We start from the raw sequence: 26,369 nt of genomic DNA on the forward strand, positions 1-26,369 counted from the left end.
GAAATAGTAATCATAATAGAATATGTTCGGATTGATATTATTGACGACCCTCAACCAACTTTTGCAGCTTGCAGAAATGTGGACAGACATAAGGCATGGATGAGGGCAACGTATGCTTAAGCTCCATTTATGTTTGCCCCCAAATTCTTTATAAACATGTATATCTTTGAATCATCCAACTAGATGTCATAATATATATTACCTTTGAAAATAAGGGCGTGTATGATTCACTTTTCAATGTTCTGAAATTAAAATTGTTTTATTAAAAATTAAAACAATTTAGGAGAAAAAAAATAGTTTGAACAAAATGTTTTGTACATTAGAAAAACATGTGCTATGAAACTAAAAACACAAATAGAAAACTGCTTTAATATTTACAAACTTAGAGATAATCAAATCATACATTCGCTCTCAAAACACACAAAAGGAGTAACAACACTGTGGGCAAAGCACCAACCAAGTAAGCAATGAGCAAAATGTTTTTGGTTTCACTCTTTTTGTTGCCGCTTAAGGTTATGAGCTTTGAATCCTTCCCTGCATTGCATGATTGAGTAGAGTTCCCCTCTTGCTTTGTCTTGTTGAGTAATTCCTTTCTACACATCACATCAAAAGGGAAAACTGACTTAGGAATAGAAACAAGTAATCAAATTAAAATACAAAATAAGCTCGGGTTCGCAGTACAATTTATGGCAGCATTGTTAATATATAATGAAGAAGAAAAAAAAAACAGGGGAGCTAAGCAGACAATATTTATTACCTTCCAGGAAATATACAGCTTCCATGACCTGAAAAGGTATTCCCCAAGAGAAATGGCAAAGAAAATATTAATCATTGGGGAGATATTTTGAACAAATAATCTAAATTGTTAGAATATGAAAAAAAAAAATATAATATATTGATTCTATCTTATAGTATTTCATCATAGAGTTATGATTCATCCACGCTATCACTTTATTTCGATCTCAATTTTCGATTCAAAAGGTCTAAAACTTGAAAAACTAACCAAAAAGAATCATAAATGTCACTTACTAGGATCATTGGTAGTGACTGTAGCTGCTCCATTGAAGTCACAAGACTCAGGAGACTGGCCTTGACTCTGGTAATAGCTATCAAACGCATAAGAAGCAAGATTCTTGACATTATCAGGCTCATAGCAATTTTCTCCTGGTTGAATCTCAGAACAATTTGCTCCTCCCAGTCCACAAACCCAATTCAACGCGGTCTGCAAAGTCTCGGAATCAACACCATCCATCGCAACGCAGTATGTCTGATCCACAGTTTCCATGGCATTGCATGATTGAGTAGTCTTGTAGGTTCTGAGCTTTAAATTCTCCCCTGCATTGCATGATTGAGTAGTCTTGTTGCTTGATTCCTTACTACTCATCACATCAAAAGGCAAAACATACTTAGGAATAGAAATAAGTAATCAAATCAAATTAAAATACAAAATAAGTTCAGCTTTGCAGAGCAATTTATGTCAGCATTATTAAAATAAAATGAACAAAAATAAAACACGGGAGCTAAGCAGACAATATTTTTTACCTTCCAGGAAATATGCAGCTTCCATGACCTGAAAAGGTATTCCCCGAGAGAAAGGGCAAAGAAAATATTAATCACAATAGTTACACATGGAAGAGACAACGAAGAGAAAGACATACAAAATTGGGGAGCTTTATATAACAATTTTTTTATAATATATTGATTATATTTTAGAGAATTTATCATAGAGTTATAATTCATTCATATTATCAATCTATTTTCACCTCAATTTTTTATTTATCTGTTCTCATTCAATCATAGCATTCATCTCATCTCTTAATTTTTCTCTCTTTTTTTTTTCTTATATATCTCTTATCTCCATTGCATTCTCACTTTAAGGTAGTGTGTGTTAGAATATAAGATAAAATACTTACTTATATTTTATATAGTAGTGAATAGACTCAAATCTTAATTAAATAAAGAAACCAATCAAATAAACATCAATGGAAGTAATAATCATGAAGACAAGATATGAATAATGTTTCATTCACACAATAACCAACAACGGAAGATGATCCCGTAAATTACAATGAATAAGATCAAGAATGACCCATTTTTTATTATCATGAAAAAACAAATCATTTACTTGTAGTAATCTGCCAAATATTGCAGCAAATTGACTTAAGGAAAACAGACAAAACATTTAAACAACTCTGTTTTTGCAACTTATTAATAAGATCAAAATTAACATGACCAAACCGAGTTAAAAAAAGCACAAGGCAGTGGAATTGAACTTTGACATTGTCATGCTAATTTTGATATTATTAATAAGTTGTAAGAATAGGGTTGTTTAAATGTTTAGTCTGTTTTGCCTAAGCTAATCCGACACACTACTTGTTAAATGACTAAGGGTAAACGTTTAGTTTTTCTTGATAGTAAAAAATGGGCCGTTCTTGATCTTATTCGTTGTGATTTATGGAATCACCTCTCGTTGCTTCTGTTGCTGGTTATTGTGTGAATGAAAAATTATCCATATATACTTCCATTGATTTATCAATTCATTATTCAAGATGTAAAGCTTAATGTACTTCACTAGTTCCTTTCTCTTCTCTCCTTTCCTCTTCCCAAGGTAAAGATAAAGAGACAAAGTAAATACGAAAAAAAAGAAGAGAAATGAAAGGGGAAGTGCGCTAATATTTACATTGTGAATAATTTATTCATTTACTTGCCAATATTTATATAGGAATGGATAGAGACTTATAATTCTAATATAAAATAATGGCACAAATTAATGAGATGATGAAACTTAACATACAATTGAGACTTGAGAGGATCCTTGTAAAAAGAGCAAATCTACCGAAAGGTCCAAAAAGAGTCATGAATGTCACTTACTAGGATCATTGGTAGTGATTGTAGCTGCTCCATTGAAATCACAAGACTCGGGAGATTGGCCTTGACTCTGGTAATAGCTATCAAACGCATAAGAAGCAAGATTCTTGACATTATCAGGCTCATAGCAATTTTCTCCTGGTTGAATCTCAGAACAATTCGCTCGTCCCGGTTCACACACCCAATTCAACGCTATCTGCAAAGTCTCGGAATCAACACCATCCATGGCAACGCAATATGTCTGATCCGCAGTATCCATGGCAGAGCAATATGTGTGGTCTTCAGAGTTGACAGTAGTACAGAGGAATGCGATTGCAAGAAGAAGAATGAGAGAAGAAACTGCAGCTTTGTATAGGGATCTCATTGTGAATACGTTTTCTTTTCCCTAACACCAGCACAAAGATTTTGTAAACAAACAGAAAATAAAAGATCTCACTCTCTCTTATTCTTGTGCAACGAGTGATCACAAGAAAGGTAGAATGAGGAGGCAGCACTTCTGATGATGTACCTATATATATAGTCCTAATTAATTAGGAGAAGATATTTTTATTTTAAGATTTATATTGTTGTGATTTGTTTTTGGTTTTCAGATTAGTTCAAGATTAGTTACTAAAAAAAATCAAGATTTTATTTAAATTTCAATGTATTTGAGATGCTTTTTATTACTTGTGATTATAGAAATAGGTTTTTTTATTAAAGTAAAATAGGTTTTATCTTGGATCCTTTTTTTTATTTATAGATTTTTTTTTGTGATGTATTTATTCTATATATTTGTATTTTTATTTTATATAATTGTTGACGTTTATGTTAGTTAAGATACTTAGTTTATCATGTTTTTTTTGTAGACTTTATCATGTTATTTATGATAATATTTTCTTGTTTTTAGGAATTTATGTTTTATGTCCGAAGTCTTAACTTTAAATCTTTTAAGATAAAATAGTTATTAAGATTTATCAAGATATTTAGTTTATTTAGAATTGATATTGATATTATAGTTTTATATAAATAGTCCTCAAAATATCTAGTTTTTCCTCAATGGAGTTTGGATAGTTCAAAAATATATAGTTTTTTCTTAATGGGTATTTCAATTTGAGTTGGAAAAGTATTTCATATCTAATAGCTTTAAGCACCATTTTTTATTATTCATGATTTCAACATGAAAACTTATTTAAGAGGAATCAAACATCAGTTGAAACAAACACAATTTCAATTCAAATTAAGCGCATTGAGTTGAAGTTTACTGAAATTTTCATCATATATACTTTAGTCACAATTTTAAAATAAAAAGTAATGAATTAGAATTATTTTTTTGGTACATGGAAAAGATAAATTGCACCTGTCAGAAATCGATCTCTGACCTCCCCTTTCCCAACATATATGTCATGCAGCTCCTACCACTTGAGCTATTCTAGAAGGACAAAGTAATGAATTAGATAACCATACGAGAAAAAAGAACTTGAATTTAACATGGAGAAATATAGATAAATAAGTATACGTGGGGTTAGTTGAAATTAGGATATTGATAGATTTAAGTTATAAATCGAATAAAATAGGAGTACTCAAAGCAACAACGAAAAATACGATAGGAATCAAATACCCATAACTTTGAAGTTTGAACTTCATTGAAATTGGAACATTCTCATAGAACATTAATTAAATCGCTCTATAGTCAACAAATTTGCTGATACTGTATGATTGTACAACAAGCGGGGATAGCTCAGTTGGGAGAGCGTCAGACTGAAGATCTGAAGGTCGCGTGTTCGATCCACGCTCACCGCATAACAATATTTTTTTCCTGCCATTTAAGTGTTTCAACTTTCACTTTCACCTTTTCTTATTGCTTACCCAGTTACCCGATCAATAAATTGCAAATAGAATAACCGAAATTGATTTGCAAATATTTAAATTGCAATTTCTGTTGATCAATCAATTACAAATTTAATCAATGGTTTTTATTTTGTTTTAGATTGCAATTGCATTAATTAAATTCATTTCTTTTTTTGGTTAATAAAAGGACTTTATCAAATTTTCTTTGAATTGAAGTATCCTTTCACTCTCTAAATTATTTCTTTTTATTTCATGGTGATTCGACATGACAAATCTTATATGTTGGATATCATACTTAAGTGTCTCCCTTAATTTTAATTTATGGATGAAATTATTTCAATGGTCAATTGCTTAACTGCACTTTGTCTAATATATCAGTGAACATGACTCTTTTTGCACCAGATAGAAGTGTGCAAGTCATGAAAAATATTTCTATGTGAAGAACATGATCGTGAATTCGTGATCATTGTAAAATAATATGTAATTTTATGAATATACAATTGTCTAAGCATGAACGTATTTAGTCCTACTCCATAAAATGTCTAAGCATTTGATGTTAGCATACAAAACAATTACTTTAACAATTTCAAGAAGGCCCAGAATCTTGGGACGAAAATATCAGCATTAGAGGAGTCAAATGTGTGTATTAAAATACTTATAATCATCCAACTACATGTCATAATATACATCATTTTTTTTAAAATAGATCTACTTATGTAAATTTTTCACATGATAAGCCATGTTAAGAAAGAAATAGACACAAAGGCCATCTGAAATTTGTGAGACCTTATTTATCTTTTGTGTGTATCTCTCTGTCTTCGCATGTAAGAAATTCACATAAGAAAGTCGATTCCATGATGTTCATATCCTACACTAATTAACATATTTAATTACAAGAACCCTCCATGTGAAAATTTTACACACCTACTTTCTCAAAAGCAAGCATCTATCTTAAGCACTAAGTTTGGAGAAGTAGGTCATCCAGAACCTCCTTTTCTTTTATCCTCTGCTAAAAGAATTATCAAAACAATCAATCATACAAACGCTCTCAACCCCCACCCAGAACAAAAAAGGTATTATTTGCACCTCACAAAAGGAATAGCAACAAAGTGGGCAATGCAGCAACCAAGTAAATGTGCAAAATGTAGTTGATTTCACTCATTTTCTTGCCGCTAAAGGTTCTGAGCCTTAAATTCTCCCCTGCATTGCTTGATTGAGTAGAGTTCACATTTTCCTTTGTCTTGCTGCTTAATTCCTTACTACATTACATCAAAATGCAAAACACATTTAGCCACTTAGGTAAAGAAACAAGTAGTCAAATTAAAATACAAAATAAGTCCAGGGCAGCTCAGCAGACAAAAGCTATTACCTTCCAGGAAATATACAGCTGCCATGACCTGAAAAGGTATTCCCAACAAGAAAGGGCAAAGAAAATATTAATCACAATTGTTAGACCTAGAAGAGACAATAAAGGGAAAGACATACAAAATTGGGGAGCTCTTTAAAACAAATGTAATATCTAAATAGATATTGTGCACGTTTGGAAATCCTTCTAACAATTGATTATTAAGCCAGAATCAATTTGGAGAGAAATTTCTATGTGTATGTTCAAGTTTTCAGAATTTTGAAAAAAAGTTGATCCAAACATGCTAATAGCGAAAGTGTACATGCATATACTTGATTGACATACTTGGGTTTGAAAAAAAAAAACACTGAGCAGGTGAATACATTATGAAATGAAACAGAACCCTTCAGACAAACCAGCATCCCTGCCAAGTCACATTGAGTGGTTCATGGTTCCCCTATTCAATAAGGCACTGTGAACTCCAGCCCCACTTTTCACTTCAAATTTCAATTTTTGAAATTTAAATAGAGTCAAGACAAACTGTCAAAGTGCCTTTGCAATATGTGGGTGCCACACACAAACACATTTAATTTCAGAATCATTGCCTAGCCACGGTTCCAATATTCCCTTTTTTCCAAATCAAAAGTAGATATCCTTATTGAGCACAAGCCTTTTTCTTTTTCTTTCACTGTCAATTCTTCCTTTATCATAAAGAAATCTAATCAGGAAACCCTTCCCCTCAAGAGCAAAGCCAAGTCTAACATCATGTTAAAATCCCAAATTCCCCAACAAAAAGTTGTCAAAACATATAATCCAGGATTAAGTTTACAATGTAAATGAATTCATTTCCAGAAAGAACAAGATCCACCAAAAGGTCTACATAAAAATTAACCAAGAAGAGTCAAAAAATCACTTACTAGGATCATTAGTAGTGATCATAGCTGCTCCTTTGAAGTCACAAGACTCGGATGATTTGCCTTGATTCTGGTAGTAGCTATCAAACGCATAAGAAGCATGATTCTTCACATTATTAGGCTGATAGCAACTCTCTCCAGGTTGAATCTCAGAACAATTCGCTCGCCCCGGTCCACACACCCAATCCAACGCCGTCTGCAAAGTCTTCGAATCAACACCATCCATAGCAATGCAATAAGTCTGATTAGTAGTATCACTGGCAAGAAAACTCCCAGTCCCAGAAACTCTAAGCAAATACGCAGGCGTAGTATTCCCATAAAAGAGTCCCCAATTAGCCTCACTCACTGGCCTTGACCTCAAGTCCTCATTGAACAATTCATACACATACACACTGGAAGTTGTTTCAGGATGCAAAGGGGTTCCGTTACGATCGAAAACATGCTTAATCAAGTTGGAATTGTAAGTATCCGCGTTCTCCTTCGTCGCGTAAGGCTCATTCGAATCCCCTTTACTAGGCCAACCAGTTTCAGTGACAAGCACCACAACATCAGTAACATTGAGATTCTTCATGGAGAAATAAGCAGCATCAATCATGGCATCAAGAACATTGGTGTAGTGAAGCAGCGTGTTGGGGTCCACCATTTCCTTGGCAAGAGGCTTGAACAGCGTGCTTTCGAGAGGAACCTCACGCTTGTTCTCCATGAAGACATAGTAAGGGTAGAGGTTGAGCATCAATGGCGAACCGGTTTGCGAATGGAACTGGAGAAGAGGGAGGAGAATGGAAGAGAGGCTCTGGTTGAAGAAAGCCTGAGAAGGAGGAAAAGGGTCGAGGATGATGGAAGCGGAATGAGGAGTTGAGATTGTGATTTTGTTGTGAAGGTTGGAAGCGACGAGGGCGGAGTAGAGGGATTTAAGGGCGGGGAGGAGGAGAGGAGCGGAGGAGGGGACGGTGGTTAGAACCTCGTCGCCGACGGAGATTCCGGTGATGAGGGTTTTGGGGTAGAAAGCGGCGACGTTGCGGCGGATCCAGGCAGAAGCGGTGGAGTTTGATGAGCCAATTGCGATGAGCTGGTTGTTGGGGACACTGATGGTGACGTGGATGTCGGTGCCGGATAATGCTCCGAGGATGTCGGGGTTGGCATCGTAGAGACGGATGTGAGTGATTTTCTGGTGGTTGAGGAAGGATACTAGTTGTGATGGTGGTAAGAGATTTGAAACGTCGGTGCCAATGTTGACTCCGACGAAGGGTTGTCTCTGGTCTTGTTGGTTGTTGTTGTTTTGTGCTGAAATGGTGATTTGAGAGGTGAAGGTGAAGAGGAGTAAGAGTAAGATTGTGAGGTTGTTGAGATTAGATTTTGTCATTGGATTTGGAGAGAGGGGAGGTTGGTTTTGGTTTTGGTTTTGGTTTTGGTTGGTTGTGCAACTTGCAGTTCAATTCTTCATACTGTGGTTGTGGGGCTTCAGTTCCATATCCTTGCATTGTCTTGTGTTCTGGTTTTGGGTCTGAAATTGGAATCAAGTTGGCTTGATGGTACTAATGGCTATACATAAGTGGGTGGGAAGAAGGATCCATGAGGAAGCTTCAGTGGAGTTTGCTGGATCCTTCTTGATTTCTAGTGTTATGCCTCTCATTGGTTAAGCTCAACAGATTTGTTACTCTGCTAAATTGTCTAAATTATCCTTCTTGGTGTTCTGGTGAAAGTGAACCGGCATCTGCTGGTTTTTCCCAAGAGAAATGAATGCCAAGTATAGAAAAACAGTGGATTAATTGTACAATCCAAATTGTTTGCAGCTGGCAATGGCCCTACTTATTTATATTTTAAATTAAAGAAACTGTTTTGCAATTTTTTCATATTACTCATCTACTAACTTAAAATGCAAGATCCAATTGCACTGTTCACCAGTGCCATTTTTTTTTGTTACCACTGTGTTTGCGGTTGGGCCTGCCGGTTTCGTGGGCTGGGTACGTCTAGGAGTAGTAGCCACTTGAAACCTCCTTCCCTCCACAAACCTTTGTCACCGAGGTAGGAGCTCAGACCTCCCTACACAGCCCTCTGTCACCTTCCCTAAGGAGCTGATCTACTACCTATCCTCCTTGGCTACATGATTTCCGTCTCTCTCTTCACGTGATTTCCAGCAATTTCTTCGTCATTGACAGCTGCATACTCCAGTTGTTTCATGGTTGTTCTTGATGCTTGAACCCTAGAAGAGAATCTATGATCTATGCCCATGAGCATCAAGCATCCCCTCCCCATTCGTCCCCTCTACTTCATCGATTTTCCCACGCACTCTGGCACTCTAGATGTAGGAGCCAGGAGGTTCGACATCCCACCGGCCAGCTGTTGCCGTGTTGGTGCATAGAAGGTCGTTCCCTAAGGAGGTTATCTACTACCTATAAATATAACTTAGTCATTTACAGTTGTAATTTGGCTGGCCACAGCTTGCAGTTCCTGTCTATAAATATAACTGCTCATACTTTGATCAGTTCATACTTTGATCAGTTCACTGTTGTTGTGTGTATTGTGTGTATTTGAGTCCACTGTCCTGTTCTTATTGGGAGATATGAGTTCCCGTGTCAACCCCATTAAGTCCTCAACACTGATTTGTATATAAGTGGTGTCACGTGTTGTGATGCATCCATTTGGACTTCATTGCTCTCCACATCTGCTCTGCCCACTGAAAATCTCATGCCAATCAAATTCAGCTCATGATTTGAATGTCCCTTTCTGAGATGGCTTCAAAGTTGATAGGTCAGTTCATTTTATCCTTCCCCTTCACAAGTTTTGCCAAAGTGCAGCAGTTTGCTTATTCAAGTTGTTGAGCAGTGGTAGAATATTTTCTATGTTGCACTTCAAGTGTTAAATTAATCTTGAGTGCAGATCAATATATATGTATATGTGTAATAGAATTGTTCTTACCTCTTATCTATCAAGGCAATCAGGAACATTGAAATAGTATAATGATTCTTTTCTTTTTAAAATCATGTTTGGAGAAATTTTATAGTGTGTGTTTCTTGCCTTTGGCCTGGTGGTGGTGATTATTTGTTGATCATATAATGAAATTCATGTACCCTAAATTATTGGATATGTCGGCTTAGTGAGCAAACAACATATCCAGCTCACGAATTTACCTCTGCAAGATATTTGTGTCATGTCCTCAATTATTTATTCTTTTTTTGTATTTTACAATCTTTAATCATGTAGAATTTTCTCAATTATTCAATATACATGTTTTTCATATGATTTTGATTATACCAAAGGTTTTTATATGTAATTGTGATTCATCACCCAAAATGGGTTATTTTAATACTGATATCAGTTAATGGGGTTGGATTTGATGGTTTAGGAAAGAATTCTCTTATTAGATGTTAGTGTGAGGAATCACACTAACACACGACAGGAATTGACACAGCATAGTCCCTTAGAGTGAAATAGTCAAGTTAAACTTTCTAAAATAACTATCAAGTGTAATTATTTGAACCTCATTAGTTTACACTGGTGTTTGACTTTAGGAATGTGTGCAGTTTGAAATCGTAAATTAGTTAGGTGGGAATTAGGGAATTAGGAACAACAAGTACGAGCAATAAACTTATGAACTGTTTGAGATTTTTTTTTCATAAGATGAAATGTGTGATTTTAAGATTCTAAATGAGAATGGGCATAGCCTTGATTTGACTTTCAGGTTCTACACGGAAAATGTAGCATGTGTTTACTTCATGTGAGGTGTGTCATGATATTATCCACATCATGAGTAATTGTAGTCTGTGTAGTTTTGTAATAGGATCAGCTTCTTTGTCAACACATCAATATGAAATCCATTCTCTTAGTATTACAAAGTTATAAGATTCCATGTTGAACTTGTGTAACTGTTACCAAGTCAGTGTGAATCATCCACCACCCCCAAAAAACTTTGGACATTATTTAATAAACTTAAAATGGTTGTTGCGAGGAGAATTACTCTGTTGTTGTGAGGCAGAGGTGTCCTTGGATCCTTCACTGTGCTGTAATGGTCCTTTCTTTGGTCTAGGGGGGAGGGGGGTTGGGAGGTGGAGGTTGGGTTTGTTGGTAGAAGATGATACATAAACTGACCATTCCTCAGGATATTCTAGAGACCCTGACCCTTTCTCAACTAACTAATGAACACCAATATTTTTCTCCCCCCCACCCCCACTAAGTATTCCCTACTTCTAAATAACTATAGATAGTGGGGTGGTATCCTCTGCTGTTTGCACATAGTGTTGGTCCTTTTCATTACTGGCCTACTATCACACTCATGCATTCTTATGTTTGTTTCATATCATACCTATTGTAGCTTCTTTGGATTCTACAGCACAGATTGCACAACCAAGTGGGGCTGATTGGCAAGAAGAAGTGTACCAAAAGGTACTGTGCTATTTACTTTTATTTCCTTACTATATAGTTTTGCTATGACAACAGATATTGATAAAGCAAACTTTGATGTAAATTAAATAAGAGTTATATGATGACTTTTATGGTGAAAATATTAATTAACAAGAATGTGAAATCTTAATTAGTCTTTGAGGAAAAATTATGATATAATTTTTTTCTTTCTAAATATACCCATTGGACTGGAATCTTTTATTCATCCTTCTGAGCATAACATTACTCTACTGTTGAAGCTGCTTATTTATTACAATGAAATAAATTGAGTTCTATATCGGAAGGAACTTCTTTCATTACTACTTTTTTATCCTCTTTTATTTAGTGCCATTCTGCAGTTTAAAGACTTTGTAATTATTAATCAAATGCTATAGTGATATAAATGGGATTTCTTCAATGCAAGTTGGTACTATTGTTTAGACATCTAAATTTGAGAATGGAAGTGAAACTTGCAATTTATGATACCCAACAAAAGGTTAAAAAAAGAAAAAGAACCTTTTTTATTTCCTCCAAAAGTGTTGAAAGTGTTGATGCAACGGTGATACAAATGCCTTGCGTGAGGGGTCTCATGGTGACTAATGTTTTGATTATTTGATAATTGATTCTACCGATTTCAACCTACAGATTAAATCATGAGAAGTCTCGAGGTTACTAATGTTTCGATTATTTGATTCTGCTTATTTCAACCTACAGATCCAAACCATAAAAGAAAATTACTTCACAGAGATGAACGAAGTGTACCAGAAAGTTGCTTTGAGACTTCAGCAGGTATGTGAGCAATTCTTTTTTGACTTACAAATTTTAATAGCTACTATTGATAAAACAGCCTTTTCCATTGCAGTTATCATGATAAATACTAGAATTTGTAGCCCGTGCCAAGTAGTAAATATATCAAGCCATTAGAGTGCTTTATCTCTATGTGTTTGCTTATAGTTTGAGTTGAGTGATACAGGACTGAAATAAAATGTATTAAATGACAACTTCTAAGCATTTAATATCATTAGAACACGAAAAGCATTTAATACTTTATTTTTTCAGTAATCTGGAGTATTTATTCATAAAATAATAATCAATGAATGGTAATTAATAGTGGCTTATGAACATCACTACCTTATTCAGTTGTTTAGAACAACAGACCTTTAGTCAAATGTTTGATCATTTTAATGGTGCTAATCGTATGTTTGGTTTAACAATTAGATAAATTTTCTTTCTTTATCAAAGAAAATAGCAGTAATTTTTTTTTATTTCAAATGCCCTTCATCTTTAGCTCTGTTATGATTTAAATATTTATCATCATGTGTTGAATGTTAATGCTTAATATTCCAAGTATTTTCTGGCCCACTAATGAAGCTTATAAGCTAACCATGAATTTGTATTTTTTGACAGGTTTTTCAATGTCAAATGACTTATTGAGTACTGACTCTGAAAAGTGAGGTGCTCACACACTACCCTCTCCTTCTCAGGTATCCACGTCATTTGTCGATATGTAATATCTTTATTTTCCTTCAACGGTTAATATAATTCATGTTCAATCTTAATTTTGGTTTGCCAACAATCCATGCATGTTCAAGAGTCACTCTTCTTTTGGGGTTCTTGGCTTTCGTGTGTTTTGCTTCCTCTCATGGACAAGTAAGTTGATGAGTTGAGACATCTAACTGATACAAAACAGATGATTATTTTAAATTAATGTGTTTCCATTCAGTACTTTCCCCTCATATTAAAAGTTTTAATGTGATTTTCTCAAATATAAATCCTTTTCAATTCTTCCAGTAGACATTAGACTGCAAATCTTCAATGAATTGGTGTATTCTCAATGCCTAACAGTGTAGCCTCTCAATGTATTTCGATATTGTTCTCTTCACTGTCTTCAGCTACAGTACATTAGTGTTATATATATGTTTTGATGGCATAATGTTTACTTGAAAGACTATCCTGAAGTGCATGATGGTTTGGTGGATGCCATTTTGTCTTAAGGATTTTGTCTTTACTTTTTGTTGGTATTTCAGTACTATTTCTGCAGGTTCTAACATGAAAGATAATTAATTGCAACTCATAAATAATTGCTCCAATCTTTAAACATTGATTCTGAATAATTCAGACCAATTTTTACAACACTGGACATTAGCAGTAAACTACCAAAAGTTTCTACTTTTTTCTATGATTAGAAAAGTGAAGTGGTGGAATAGAAAAGGCTGTTGCTGAGGGATGAGCTGGAAGCCTGAATTTTTATGGGAGCTAATGAGTTTGTTGAAGCCCTTTTGCAGTTTTACAATCAGTTGTGCATGAAGGAAATTTGATGGCTCAGGAAGTTGGAGCAATGGCCCTCTTCAACCTTGCTTTGAAAAACAATAGGAATCTGCTGTGTAAAATTTTATAGTTGTTTAGGTGTTGAACCATGAAGTAAAACTGATTATCATATGATTGAAAAATCAAAACAATTCTTGATGTTTGAATACTGAGACCTTGAATTTTAGCCAAAGTCTTACCCTTCATGATCTTTTATTATGAAAATCATCTTCAATAAAAAAATCATCTACAAGATTTGGGCAATGGTAATGCTCTAGCTCTTCAACCTTGCATGACGTGTTTGAAATTAAGCAGCAGCTTTTTTCTAGAACTTGCACTTGACTTCCTTTATCCATTCTCTAGGCTATTAAATACTTACAGTGTTTCTCTCTCTCTCTCTCTCTCTCTCTCTCTCTCTCTCTAAATAGAATAAGGTAGAATTTGCAGTTTATTTTCTTTATTGCATAAAGTATTGTAGTATAATTTCTAAATTGTGACTTCTCTCAATATAATATGACTGACATTTGCAGATCCTTAATTAATGGGAACATGTTTGAAACATTTTAATAATGGAAACACAAATGGATCAAATTATGCTGAAGTTGGAAATGAGTAAGAGGTTGTTGACACATGGTGGTGAATGAAAATTGGGATTGTGATGAAGGCAGCAAGGAGTGACCAGAAGGCATAGAGGTTTGCTGGGCTACTGGACGTGATACAAGCAGGACTGATCAGACTTGGCTGGGCTGCTGGACGTGGTACAAGCAGGACTAATAACACTTAGTGTGCAATTTGATTGATCTGAGGAAGTCTTTAGAAGTTGCGGCTGCTATGATTGTTACTCTGGTGTTGCTTTGTTAAGATTAGTTTGTACATACTCACTCTGTTTGTACAAGATTTAGTTTCAATATTTAAAAAAAAATGAAGGAACGTTGGGTTTAGTTTGAGGAAAGCATAAAGATATGGTTCTGATCAATTATTGTACCTGATTGATGTTGGGAATTCACTATTTAATTACTTATCAGTTATAATTCATGAATACCATTCTGGTCACTCTGATTTTTGTTCCTCCTAGAACATGTTACAACAAGGGTTTGTGGACCTTGGTTAATTACCTGATTTGGATTATGTTCCTTTAACATGTTGTTGCCTCATCAAAATTGGTCACTGAAAATCTTGGCACTTGCACGTTTCTTAATGTTGCTAAAAAAGCCAAAAGTTGTTGGATCCATTTTTATTTGTCTTAGCAGCATCCAAGAAAGTATTCAATATTTTCAACACACAAAACTTACTATATTTTTGGGTACATAATTAAGAAGGTATTGAATTATTCATCTCCCACATGAGTTATGCCTTAAGCTGGAACAATGATAATGTATAATTTGGCTAAGATGCATGATGAAATGCCTCCATCAAACCGATAAACAACCATTCAACCTCAAACTATCAATGACTTTAGCATTCATTGTAATTTCTTGCAGAACGACTAGAGAACATTTGTTCAGCACTGTGACATTCTTCTAGCTTATAGCACTGACTTTCTTAGGGTAAGCTGCTGAATTTGGAAGCTTGCTTGTGGATGCCATGACTGATACCTTAGATAGTTCCAAACCAAATTCTTTTTCGGTGATGGTTTTTGAGAAGGGGTGTAGTAGTCATGGCTGCTGCTACAAAAGTTTTTGATTTGGTGGGTGAACTATTTTATTTATTTTTAAAAAACAAGAAGCATATTCTAACTAAGCTTTAACTATTGGGCAGATAATTTTGGAAGGGATGACTAGGTGCTGCTTCGGCTGCATGTGCAAAATTACTGCAAGTGAGTCACGTTGAGAAGAGTGCTGGGCTATTGGGCTTGGACCAATGGTCGGATGGTTTACACATCTCATGGTGTGTGAGACTCTCTTGACTCGTGTGTGATGTGCAAAAGTGCAAACAGATGTTAACGTATTGGACCAGAATTGTAATTTTTAAGTTTAGGGATCATTTTCGCACAAAGAGTATAAGTGGGGGACCAAAAGTGCAGTTAAGCCTAATTTTAACTTCTTTTTTTTAAAGCTAATTTTAACTTGATATTTAAGAACAAACAACTAAGAACTTATATATCTAAAAAAACTAAGAACTTATAAAATTAGTAGTAGTATGCACTTAAATTTAAATAATTTATTAATGTTAATTAATATTAATATAACTAATACATTAATTATGATGATTTGAATAAACTTGAATGAAATAAGATAATCTGGCTCCGTGCATCGCACGGGTATAATCCTAGTTTCTCAAATAATCTTAAGCACGTACTGATGTTGATGTACAGAGTTTTACATTAGGGGAGTATCTCCCAATAAACATTTCTTGATACACACCGCTCAAAGATTAAACATTCAACTAAACACTAAAAAATACAGTTATTTACTGGTAGTTGTGTTGTGTTAGATACGATTATGATTGGTATTTGAACACAAAATAATATTCACAAAATACATTTGGGAATGAAAATTGACTTATAATTCAAATACACACTAACGTATTTTCCAAAAGCAGAAAACATCAACTTCTCACGGGGTTCAATTCGGGAAAGAAAATTGACTTTTTTTAATATAATAAATTGATTGACTTCTTTTTATGTCGACTGCAAAGATTTGTGCAAATAAGATAAAAGAAGGGATAATCCTCTAATTGGTCCCTGTGGTTGTGTGGTCGTCTGAAATTAGTTCCTCCCGTAAAATCTAAGTCCTCGCGTTTGAAAAGTGTGTGGAAATTAGTCCCTCCGGCGAGGACCTGCTACACACACTTTTTCAAACGCGAGGACTTAGATTTTACGGGAGGGACTAATTTCAGACGGCCACACAACCACAGGGACCAATTAGAGGATTAACCCATAAAAGAAATATGGCAATGTATCATTTCACACTTGCTAGTTATGAGAGAATCTCAACGAATGCCTGTGTGGCAAAGGTGAAAGTAATTCTTCAATTCCATTATGTTGAAAGTGATTTAAGTTGATCTTTACTCACGGTTAACTGTTAGAAATCTATCTATCTATCAATAATACTATTAAAAGAGGAATGGTTCAAAGGACAAAATGCTGATGTGTCGCAACCACAAGCATTCTACTCTCTCATGCAATCTTAGACTTAGTGGAATTCCACATGGCATTCTACAAGTTCTTCTCTCCTTTTTACTGTACACGTGGCATTTCCTTCTTTTTCTGTTTTTTTATCAAGCTCCACTCACCATTCTCTCTCCCACTATCTTCCTTCATTATTAAGAACTCATTCTCTCTCCCACTATTTTGTTTGTTTCCAAAAAAACATAAAATTACTCCCCCATTCACGATGAAGCCTTTCATGGCATTTTTTTTTTATCAATCAATTTTTATCTATACCTTTTTTTCTTGGTATAAATCTGTACCTTAATTATAATTATAATGAATTTATGATAGTAAACATAATTTTTTTAAAATATATAATAAAAAGAATTATATTATCTATATATATATATATCAAACTTTACTATAATAATGTATTTAGATTTTTTTTAACTATTTGGATCCTTTTTTACTTTTAGAAATTATGGGTTTAAATAAATTTAGGATATTTTTTAATTAATAAATTTCATCAATCTTTCCAAATATCATGCACTTAATACTTTTTAAAATTTAGTTATTGAATTTTAGATAAACAAATACTTTTTAAAATTAAAAAAATCAAATAAAAAAGAAGTGATTTACTCCTTCTTTCCTATCCTTTCCTTTCTGTATTCTTTATTTTTTGATTTTTTCACGTGATCAATTGTTGGAGAACTCCCCCATTCTGCACTCCCTCCCTTTCCAACGCTAAAACTCCCATCAGACATTAAGGCTTTGTTTGGTTGGGTGGAAAGAAAGGGGGAGGAAAGAAAACACGGAAACCGATGCATGAATTTAGACTAGGTTACTCTAAATTCATGCATCGGTTTCCGTGTTTTCTTTCCTCCCCCTTTCTTTCCACCCAACCAAACATAGCATAAACGCAGCTCTATTTCCATCATCTCTTTCCCCAATTCCTTTTTTAAATGCTTCACACATACCACAGAAGCATGCAAGCCTTCATAATTATTTTTTCCCTATTCAAATTCATCTCTTCCATCAATGGCCAATCAAATTTCTTCACTCCCACTTCCCTTATGCAGATTTCATGTCCCAAGGAAGGCTCTGCACAGCTCCCATGAACATGTGAATTTAAAAATTAAAATTTTGTGGCTCTCTAATCTGCCCAACCACTTTATCCAGCTTATTCACATACTCCTATGAATTACTCTTATCAAAATTTCTTCTTCAACTAGCTCTATTCACCCTCCGGTCTCCCCCAACTTGCTTTCTAGGTCTCATCTCCTCCACGACCTCTTCCCCCGCCTAGCTTCCCCACGCTAAGACTCACCTTCTCTGACCTCCTATGCTCCCAGCCCGAACCAGAACCTGCGATTCGCACCGCCCCGTCCCCTTCAGCTTCCTCTCCCACCAGCGTTTCGAAGGCGGAGGAGTACTTTTTCTCCAAGGTCTGCGATCCGCACCGCCCCCATCCCCTTCGACACCATTTCTAGGCCAAGACTTCGCCAGTCTTACTGCATGACCGTCGTCAGGACTCTCACGAACAAGATGGTCACTGCTCCTCGCAAGTAATCCCCTCTTCCCTCTCCTCCCTCCTATCTTTTCTAGGGTTTTCTAAATTTCTTCATTTGATTTCTCCTTTTCATCCCTCTCTCTCTGTAGAAACCATTTTTTTTTGCTGATTTTGTTACAATTTTGTGTTCGGATAAATGTCATATTGGACATTTGGGACTTCTTTAGAAGAATCGGTTCTTTATTGGTGTTTTTTTAGGTTGGAGAAACATGAGGTTCTTTCAAATCATGAAGAACTATACGTTACTTTCAGCTGATTGATTTTTTGAACTTTTGTTCTGTTTCTGATATGAATTGTTAATGGGTGCAGATGCTTTAAATTTCAAGGTATTTGCACAAGTCATTGGCTACCAAGCTGTATTGATGGCAATAGAATATCTTGGCTGAGACAGTGACGTTGTATTGTTTTTTATTCTAATTCCCATATCCACTGTTTTGTGCTCAATTTCCTATATTTTGTACCCCTATATTTTCAAATCTGGCTCATTTTCCTGATACGAGTTTATCCATACAATGTTGTTCATGTCTTCTGTTCCAATTTTCATTGTTTTATGGCATCTGGATTTTTATATTTTGGTTTTTCTACTAATTATTGGCTGATCCTGTTGAAACCTGAGTTAACAAGCTCATCTTTGGTGTTGACAGGTCATAGAGTCCAGCTACTGTTTATAGACGCATTATACCCCAGGTGAGCTCATACATGGGTCGAGAAATCTGCTTTCTTTCCTATAGATAGTTGCTATTGCAATTTGGTGCTTTTATTGTTCTTTTTCTGAACAACTCATTTGCTGCTCAAATGTCACAATTTGAGTTTTCTATGTAGTTTTGATCATGCCATTTTGATTACTTTCTGAAGGTCATTTGAGCAGCACATAGGAAATGCTTTTGGAAACTCTAATGGGTGTCATAAATTGGAAAGGACCATTATTTTGTTTTAAACTTTAATTATGGTACCAAAATCCAAGTTTATGGTTCTAGAAGATTATTTGGTAAAACTGACCAATATATATCTATTAATGGTCCTTTGTGATGTTAAACAAAAAGGAATAACATGATGTTATATGAATACTGGTGTAATAAGGATAAATGCTTGCTGCTCAAGCAGTTGTAAGTCACATGTTAGGATGTAACATAAGAGTAAATTACTTAGCTACTGCTAGGTTAGTTAGGGATTATTACAGTATTTAGTTAGTACTAGGAGGGGATTAGCTATAAATAGAGGGAAATAAAATTAGAGGGATAATTTCATGGTTATTTTAATTACTATAATTTTCCTTCAGAAGAAGAGAGAAAGAGGTTAAGGCCATCAAGCTAATGTTCCTTTTTTATGTCATTTTCATCTTCTTAAAAGAGCAAGGGTTATGAGAACCATTTTTTGATGTGTCACTTCCTCATGCATTCTGGTCTCATTCAATATCATTGCCTCCTTATACCGGTGTCCCCCTTCTCATGAACTTAGCTAATGTTCACTTTTTGAAGGTGTAACTGCTCATGTTGATAAAATTAGCCAATAAACTTCGTAACATTAAATTGTGGCATTAAATTGTAACTAAATGGAGTTTCTTTTGAAATTTTTCAGGTCAATATATGGGTATTAGGAGCAGCGCTGAATGATTGGTGGAAGTCATGCAGACAAGCAAGAGGATTGAGGAGAATAAGAGAACATGCATGCACAGGTGCAATGAGTTTATGATGGTTAAGCTCAAGCAATTTCTATGAGTGATCTTTGATTGAAAGGGACTTATTGTTCATTTTGCAGAAAAACTATAAGGATTGGATTTGAAGGCAATGGTACTATTAGTTCTTCAATTATTGAATATGTCATGTCCCTTCTCCCTCAATGAATAGGACCATTTCAAGCTGTCACCCTTTTTACTCTTATTTATTTATGATTAGCAGTTAAATATTGTGTTCTCTTTTATTTGTTCTAAAGTTTGTCTCTTCTGTTGGTGTTTGTATGTTTTTGCTTGAAATGCAAAAAAGTGCTGCAGTAGCTGTGTTTTCAAAAGGAGAAAGCTCTTTAAGACTATGGATGGGCTGCTGGAACAGGAGACTGATCTTGAAAGTCATGGCCTGGAGCAGGAGAAGCTTCACTTTGAGTTGTACTGTTTCTGTTGGGGTTAGCTATGTCTACATATATAGAGCTTACTTATCCACTGAACATGGTAAGTTGGTAGAGTACTTGAAACCTAATCTTCCTATTGATAGTGCTAAAACTGAAATATAAGGTCTGTATGGTTAAAGCGAGTTAGGATCGTGGTTTTATATAATAGTTTGATTTTGTTGAACTTTTGCAGAACGAGTTCAATTCCATTATGGGAATCGAGAAAAGCTCTCAAATAGATGATTGCCAGAACCAATTGGAAAGAAGTTTCATGGGAGAAGATGAATCTCTACTATGTTTCATATTACTACAGAAGAATTAGGATCGTAGTTTTATATAATAGTGTGATTTTGTTGAACTTTTGCAGAACGAGTTCAATTCCATTATGGGAATCGAGAAAAGCTCTCAAATAGATGACTGTCAGAACCACTTGGAAAGAAGTTTCATGTGAGAAGATGAATCTCTACTATGTTTCATATTACTATAGAAGAATTCAAGGAATTTAAATATAGTTATCTTTGATTAGAGAAGAAGCCTTTTAGCTTATTGGCTTTGTGGATCTTATAAGAAACGAGGTTATGAAGGATACTACTGAGACAACTTTCTTCAATTAGGAGGAGGTTAAATCTTATTAAATTGTTTAAGGGAGAAAAATCTTAATAAGTTATGTCACCTGCAAATGCAAAAGGCCAAACATAACATGAGTTGGTAATGGGGAGCTGGACGATTGGCATTGAGAGTATATTAGTGGCATTATTAGAAGAAAATTCCCCTCTTAACATGGTTTCAATGATTCATGTTATTTTGTCAAAAAAATTGTTTGTTGTATTTAATTTAATAATTTGATTATTATATTGTTGTTTATATTTAAATTTTATTAATTTAATTATTTAATTATTATCAATATCAATAATACTATTAAAAGAGCAAAGGTTCAAAGGACCAAATGCTGAGATGTCATCTCCTCATGCATTCTACGCTCTCATGCATTCTTAGAATTAGTGGAATTCCACATGTCAAACTAACAGCCCTTCTCACATCTTCACTGTACATGTGGCATTTACCTAACTTTTCTGATTTTTTTCAAATAATGCTCTCTCCTTTCACCTAGGCTGTTGTTTCATCTCCCAAATTTGAAATTTTGAAACCATTCATCATTAAACCCTACTTGATTCAATTACTCCTCTTCAGTTTCCCAACATCTCTTTCTCGAGATTTTCTACCACCACCTCCCCTTTTCCCAATTGCCTGTGTGCATCCCCACTATTCTTTATAACTGGTTGTATATTTTTGAGCCCCTTCTCCCCCTCATCTTCATATCAGAACCCTTCGTCCACCACCATCCCTCAACAACGGCATCGCCATCTGCCCGATTTTGACTCCCCTTCCCTCTTCTCTTTCACCGAGTCTCATTTTTCCAGTTGTGGTTGTGAATTGTTCTTTTACGTTTGTGTTTGAACTGAGATTCATCCTCCAAATAGTCTTTGTTGCACTGCCTTCTCCACCCGCGGCCGCCGCCAAGCTGTTGTTGCGGTTTTCTCCGGTGATATGTAATTTGTGAGTATTTTTTTATTAACTGTTAGTTACCATTTAATATTTTTCGTTTGAATTCTAGGATTGATTTTTCTTTCCATTTGAATTCAAATTCTTGCACCATCTCTGGCGAGGTTGGGGGTGGACAAAGAAGCAAGGTTGATGACTCATTTGGATAGGTTAATGTGATCAGATTTTTAATTGTACTCAGTACTCACGATAAATCAAGGTTTAAACACTTTTCAACTGCCCCTAAGGATTTAGAGTGTCTATTTTAATTTGTCATTTTTTTGGCTTATGGAAAGCTGAAGGGTGAATCTTCATCTCCGATTATAGAGGAGTTTTCCCTGAGGAATAGCTTGGATCAACTAGACATCATTTTGCTAATTTATTATCAATTTTGTATATCATTCATTGCGACACTGTGTAGAACCTCAAATCCTTTTCATAATGGAGTTGTTCTTATTTGATGGTTTATTCAATTGAATACCATTGCATGATTTAATCTATACAGGTGTATGCTCTTCTATTCATGGAAATCGTTTAAATATTTTGGTCAATTGGTGTAAATTTATGTCGTTTTAAAAGTCGTCGTCATATTGTTGCGCGGATTTATACTTACTTATTTGTTTATAAAGTATGAATTGATTGATATATGCTCCCCCGTGCAACGCACGGGTGAAAAATCTAGTAACTTTATTAAAGCAGTAAGGGTTATGAGAACCAATTGCATATGTGTCAGTTCCACAAAAATCCTCTTTTTTTATTGGTGCAATTTTATAGTGGAAATCCTAGGTGGCTTCCTGATATTGCTTCCCTCCATTCCTTGGCCACATGTCTTTTCCTCCATTTTTTCGATTTTTTTAATTCAGCATTATTAAATGCTTCTATTTCACATTCAACTTTATATATATCTCTCTCTCCCAATTTATTACTCAATTTTCAAATTATGAACAATCTTCATTATAATCTTGGTTTTACCACTCTCTCTCCCATTTAAATCTATTTCCAATACTTCTTATTAATCCCCTTTCATTCTTTCCCTTAATTTCGGTCCTTTACAAAAAAATTTAATCTCCCCCCCTAAATTGCTCTAACTATCCGGTGATCAATACATTCAGAAGCATTTAGAAAAAGAAAAAAAACTAATTTCCTTCACTAAATTATTAAAAGCTCTTAAAATATCTGATTGTATTTCAATTAAAATTAAAATGAAAAAGATATTTCCCCACTAATTTCGTTCATTTACTCCCTCCCTCATCCTAAGTTGTTTTTTCCCAATAACAAAAGAACAGTCTAGATTGTATTCCAAATCTGTTCTGAATCTCTTCATATTCCCTCATATTTAAAATGACTGTCATTATCTGGACTCATGTTTAGATTTTCAAACTCTTCACCGATTCCAACCCTTTTTTCTTCCCAATTTCTAGATACACTCTCAATCAATTAATTCAATTATGATTTTCCAGACTCTCTCTCTCACGCTTACAATTTCATTTGCTTTGTTCCAAAATCAAATGAATATAAACACATGTCTTTTCCTCTGTTTTTTCGTTTTTTTTAATTCAATCTAATTTTTCATTCTCTCTCCCACTAACACTCCCCCAACCGTATTTATCATTTAATGCTTTAATGAAGGGATGTTCATATTCATTCATTTGATTTTCTCCATGCATAAATCTCTCATATTCCCTTTTTTCATTCTCCCATTAAAACCACCCCTTCCTTTTTCAATGCTTATCATTTCATTTACATCCAGATTTTGAATTCTGTTATTAATGATTTCCTTTTTCCACTTCAAAATTATAATACTAATAAGGACCAAAAAAAATTATAATACTAATTAATTTTGAAATTAATTACAAACCCACAAAGTTTGTGCTTCAATTTTCTCTTTCATATTGAAATCTTTCCGTTTTCATCTTTATGTTTATGAATTTTAATGAAGAAACTATTATTGGGTGTGTGATAAATTATGTTTGTGTTATGTGAGCTGTGAATTTCGTATAAGTTCTTACTTTCTTTAAGTACATTATTGAGTTATAGTTAGGAAATTAGCAGTGTACAAAAAAGGTAAGGGGAAGATGGAAATCATCCCTTCAAAAACTGTTAGCCTAATCTAGTGGTTCTCTTTTATATATGGTTTACTACTACCTTGGAGCTCAATGTTCACTAAGGCGAACAGTTTAACAATAATTTTTTCGTTTTGAAAATTGATTGAATATTGAAAAATTAAATATGTGACATGATGTGTGCTTTCTCATTTTTTGCCATTATTTTATTCAATCATCTCTTCTTGCAAATGATAATGTAATTGTGTATCTTTTTTATATGTAGGATCTCTTGAGCAAGTTCTCTTAGATTGATCTTGGAGGAAATGACCATGATAGTGTTGTTGCATTCAATTCCCATGTGCCATGGCTTGGAAGCGGTGGGGATTGTGAAGATTCTGCAGAACCTCCCTCTTCTTAAACAAGGTGTTGAAATTGAAGATCTAGCGGGTGTTGTTCATATTTATGATTCTAAAGTTATCTCAGAAAAAATATTGGTGAATGTTTTCAGTGTAGCTGGAATTAGCAGTTCAATTTTTTTGAAGATGAGGCATGAGTCCTAAATTAGTGTTATTATGAATTTTATTTCAGAAATTGTTATTGAGCTTATGATTTGCTCAATTTATCAGGTTGTGTTTGTTTCTGCTTTTGTTTTTTTTTTTTTGTGTTTCCCTACTCTCTGATAATAGTTTTAATTGTTGTGTTCTTATTATTTCAACTATTTACTGTTTAATGACCTTTGGCTAGCTATGAAATTGTATGCTTTTTATTTATTTATTTTTCTAATTTTAGTTAGTTGAGCTTTTCTTTTACCTTCTACATTATCAATCAGAGTATTGTTTGAGATTTTTGTTTATTAAAAATTCTAAGAAAATACCCCTTGGTGCCCCAAAAAAAAAGCACGCTTCCTGTGATAATTTAGTTCATGATAAGTTGCCAAATTCCGTGCGGTTTGTCCACCAAATAATTTTAATTAGATAAAATATATACTCAGCAAGATTAAGGGCACTATAATCGGTAGACTGAAGAAAATTAAAAGAGAGTAATGAAATGTTTTTTTATCAAAATAGTACGTATATGCTGCGATTTCAAGTACGTATATGCTTTTAGTCAAAATAGTATATGTCAAGTAGAAACAATTGCACTTCATCAAGACAAAAGAAAAATCCAAGTTACCTGTAGACTGAATAAAATTAAAAGGGAGTAATGAAATATTTTTTTGTCAAAATAGTATATGCTGCGATTTTAAGTAGAAACAATTGCACTTCATCAAGACAAACGAAAAATCCAAGTTACTTGTGAACCACATTACATTTATTATAGTTATTTTAATAAGTTCATTTGTGGATATATTTTCAGAAATTATATTTTAAGAGTTAAAATATGTTTAATGGGTATTAAAAAAATTAATGAAATGTTTTTTAGTCAAAATAGTTAATAATTTCATTTTATTAATATGTTTATTTGGCTTTCGGAGAAATTTTATTCTAATATTAATATTTCTATTTTTCGCTGCAGAGTTATATGTTCCAAAAGAAGTATATCAAGAGTAGGAGTAAAAAACTTCTCTTATAGGATAGCTGGCTCAAAACAGAAGTTTGCTCCAGAAGATATTATTTGAAACTAGCTCCAATTTTTACTCTAAGCTATCATGTTTTGCTATTTGGCTGTGGTATATTTAATAATTTTTTTCATCTTCATATCAAGAGTAGGAGTAAAAAACTGGCCCCAACTTCATATGTTTTGTTAGCGTTGTTTCATTATCATATTATCATTTCATGGAAGGGAAAAATCAATTCAGGATATGATTTTGCTGGAGTAGCAGTAGTATAATATATGAATGTGGAATGTATGAACGTGGAGTATTCAATATCCTTATGAGTTTTTTGTGGAGTAGCAGTAATATAATATCAACAAACAATGTAGGCATGACTCAAGCAACGTCCAATGCAGGGGAATTATTCAATTTAAAATCAAGCAAAAACATATGTACTGAACCTGAGTTGTCATACATGAAAGAACTTAATTCTCATTTGATTACAATTCATCATCCCAAAGTTTATATTATATTAGAGTAAATTGATATGTTTTTTACTTTTTTACAACAGTAAACTTCGCCGTGCAGCGCACGGGAGAAAAGCACTAGTGTAAAATTATAGGCAAATGTTAGTGGTTAGTGGTTAGTTGTTAGTAAGTTAGAAAATTTCTTCAAATTTCTCTTACAAGATTCGGACCTTTGATCTTCCCCTTCTCAACCCTCGTAGCTCTTACCTTTTGAGCTAACCCTCGGGGACAGTAATGTAAAATGACTAATGTAAATCCTTGATTCTGAAAATACGTTTTGACATTTTTTCACTACACACGAGTAAAAAAATGCATT

The 26,369-nt window shown here is 34.2% G+C and overlaps 2 protein-coding genes, 1 long non-coding RNA gene and 1 other non-coding gene across 5 annotated transcripts; 2 read left to right on the forward strand and 2 right to left on the reverse strand.

Annotated features, from left to right (window-relative positions):
* Nucleotides 1–288: 288 nt before the first annotated feature.
* On the reverse strand, nt 289–3,267 carry LOC130723044 (uncharacterized). The gene is made up of 5 exons (XM_057573968.1): nt 2,872–3,267; nt 1,543–1,570; nt 1,030–1,376; nt 758–785; nt 289–593 (listed from the first exon to the last, which is right to left on the reverse strand). The coding sequence occupies exons 1-5, from the start codon at nt 3,230–3,232 to the stop codon at nt 398–400; spliced, it is 960 nt and encodes a 319-aa protein (XP_057429951.1). The 5' UTR covers nt 3,233–3,267; the 3' UTR covers nt 289–397.
* A 1,307-nt stretch (nt 3,268–4,574) lies between these two features.
* Nucleotides 4,575–4,647, forward strand: TRNAF-GAA (transfer RNA phenylalanine (anticodon GAA)). Its single transcript has one exon. It is a non-coding gene; the product is annotated as a tRNA-Phe (tRNA).
* An 865-nt stretch (nt 4,648–5,512) lies between these two features.
* Nucleotides 5,513–8,697, reverse strand: LOC130723043 (glucan endo-1,3-beta-glucosidase 1-like). Its single transcript, XM_057573967.1, has 3 exons — nt 6,958–8,697; nt 6,065–6,092; nt 5,513–5,954 (listed from the first exon to the last, which is right to left on the reverse strand). Exons 1-3 carry the CDS (start codon nt 8,315–8,317, stop codon nt 5,783–5,785), a joined length of 1,560 nt encoding a protein of 519 aa, XP_057429950.1. The 5' UTR covers nt 8,318–8,697; the 3' UTR covers nt 5,513–5,782.
* A 2,506-nt stretch (nt 8,698–11,203) lies between these two features.
* Nucleotides 11,204–14,694, forward strand: LOC130721945 (uncharacterized). 2 transcript variants are annotated; one of them, XR_009013728.1, is made up of 4 exons: nt 11,204–11,337; nt 12,049–12,123; nt 12,742–12,984; nt 14,172–14,694. It is a non-coding gene; the product is annotated as an uncharacterized LOC130721945 (long non-coding RNA). The 2 variants fall into 2 exon arrangements; XR_009013727.1 differs by having other exon boundaries at nt 12,742–14,694.
* Nucleotides 14,695–26,369: the final 11,675 nt, after the last annotated feature.

This window comes from Lotus japonicus, chromosome 6 (assembly GCF_012489685.1).
Source record: "Lotus japonicus ecotype B-129 chromosome 6, LjGifu_v1.2".
NCBI classification, from domain to species: domain Eukaryota; kingdom Viridiplantae; phylum Streptophyta; class Magnoliopsida; order Fabales; family Fabaceae; genus Lotus; species Lotus japonicus.

Bases quoted from the DNA above. Each gene is read 5' to 3' on its own strand.
- LOC130723044 (XM_057573968.1), bottom strand. From the start codon at position 3,232: ATGAGATCCCTATACAAAGCTGCAGTTTCTTCTCTCATTCTTCTTCTT. The intron at 786-1,029 runs GTAAGTGACATT...ATACCTTTTCAG, and splicing joins AGTCACTACCAATGATCCTA to GTCATGGAAGCTGTATATTT. The intron at 594-757 runs GTAATAAATATT...TGTGATGTGTAG, and splicing joins AGCTGTATATTTCCTGGAAG to AAAGGAATTACTCAACAAGA.
- LOC130723043 (XM_057573967.1), bottom strand. From the start codon at position 8,317: ATGACAAAATCTAATCTCAACAACCTCACAATCTTACTCTTACTCCTC. The intron at 6,093-6,957 runs GTAAGTGATTTT...ATACCTTTTCAG, and splicing joins GATCACTACTAATGATCCTA to GTCATGGCAGCTGTATATTT. The intron at 5,955-6,064 runs GTAATAGCTTTT...GATGTAATGTAG, and splicing joins AGCTGTATATTTCCTGGAAG to TAAGGAATTAAGCAGCAAGA.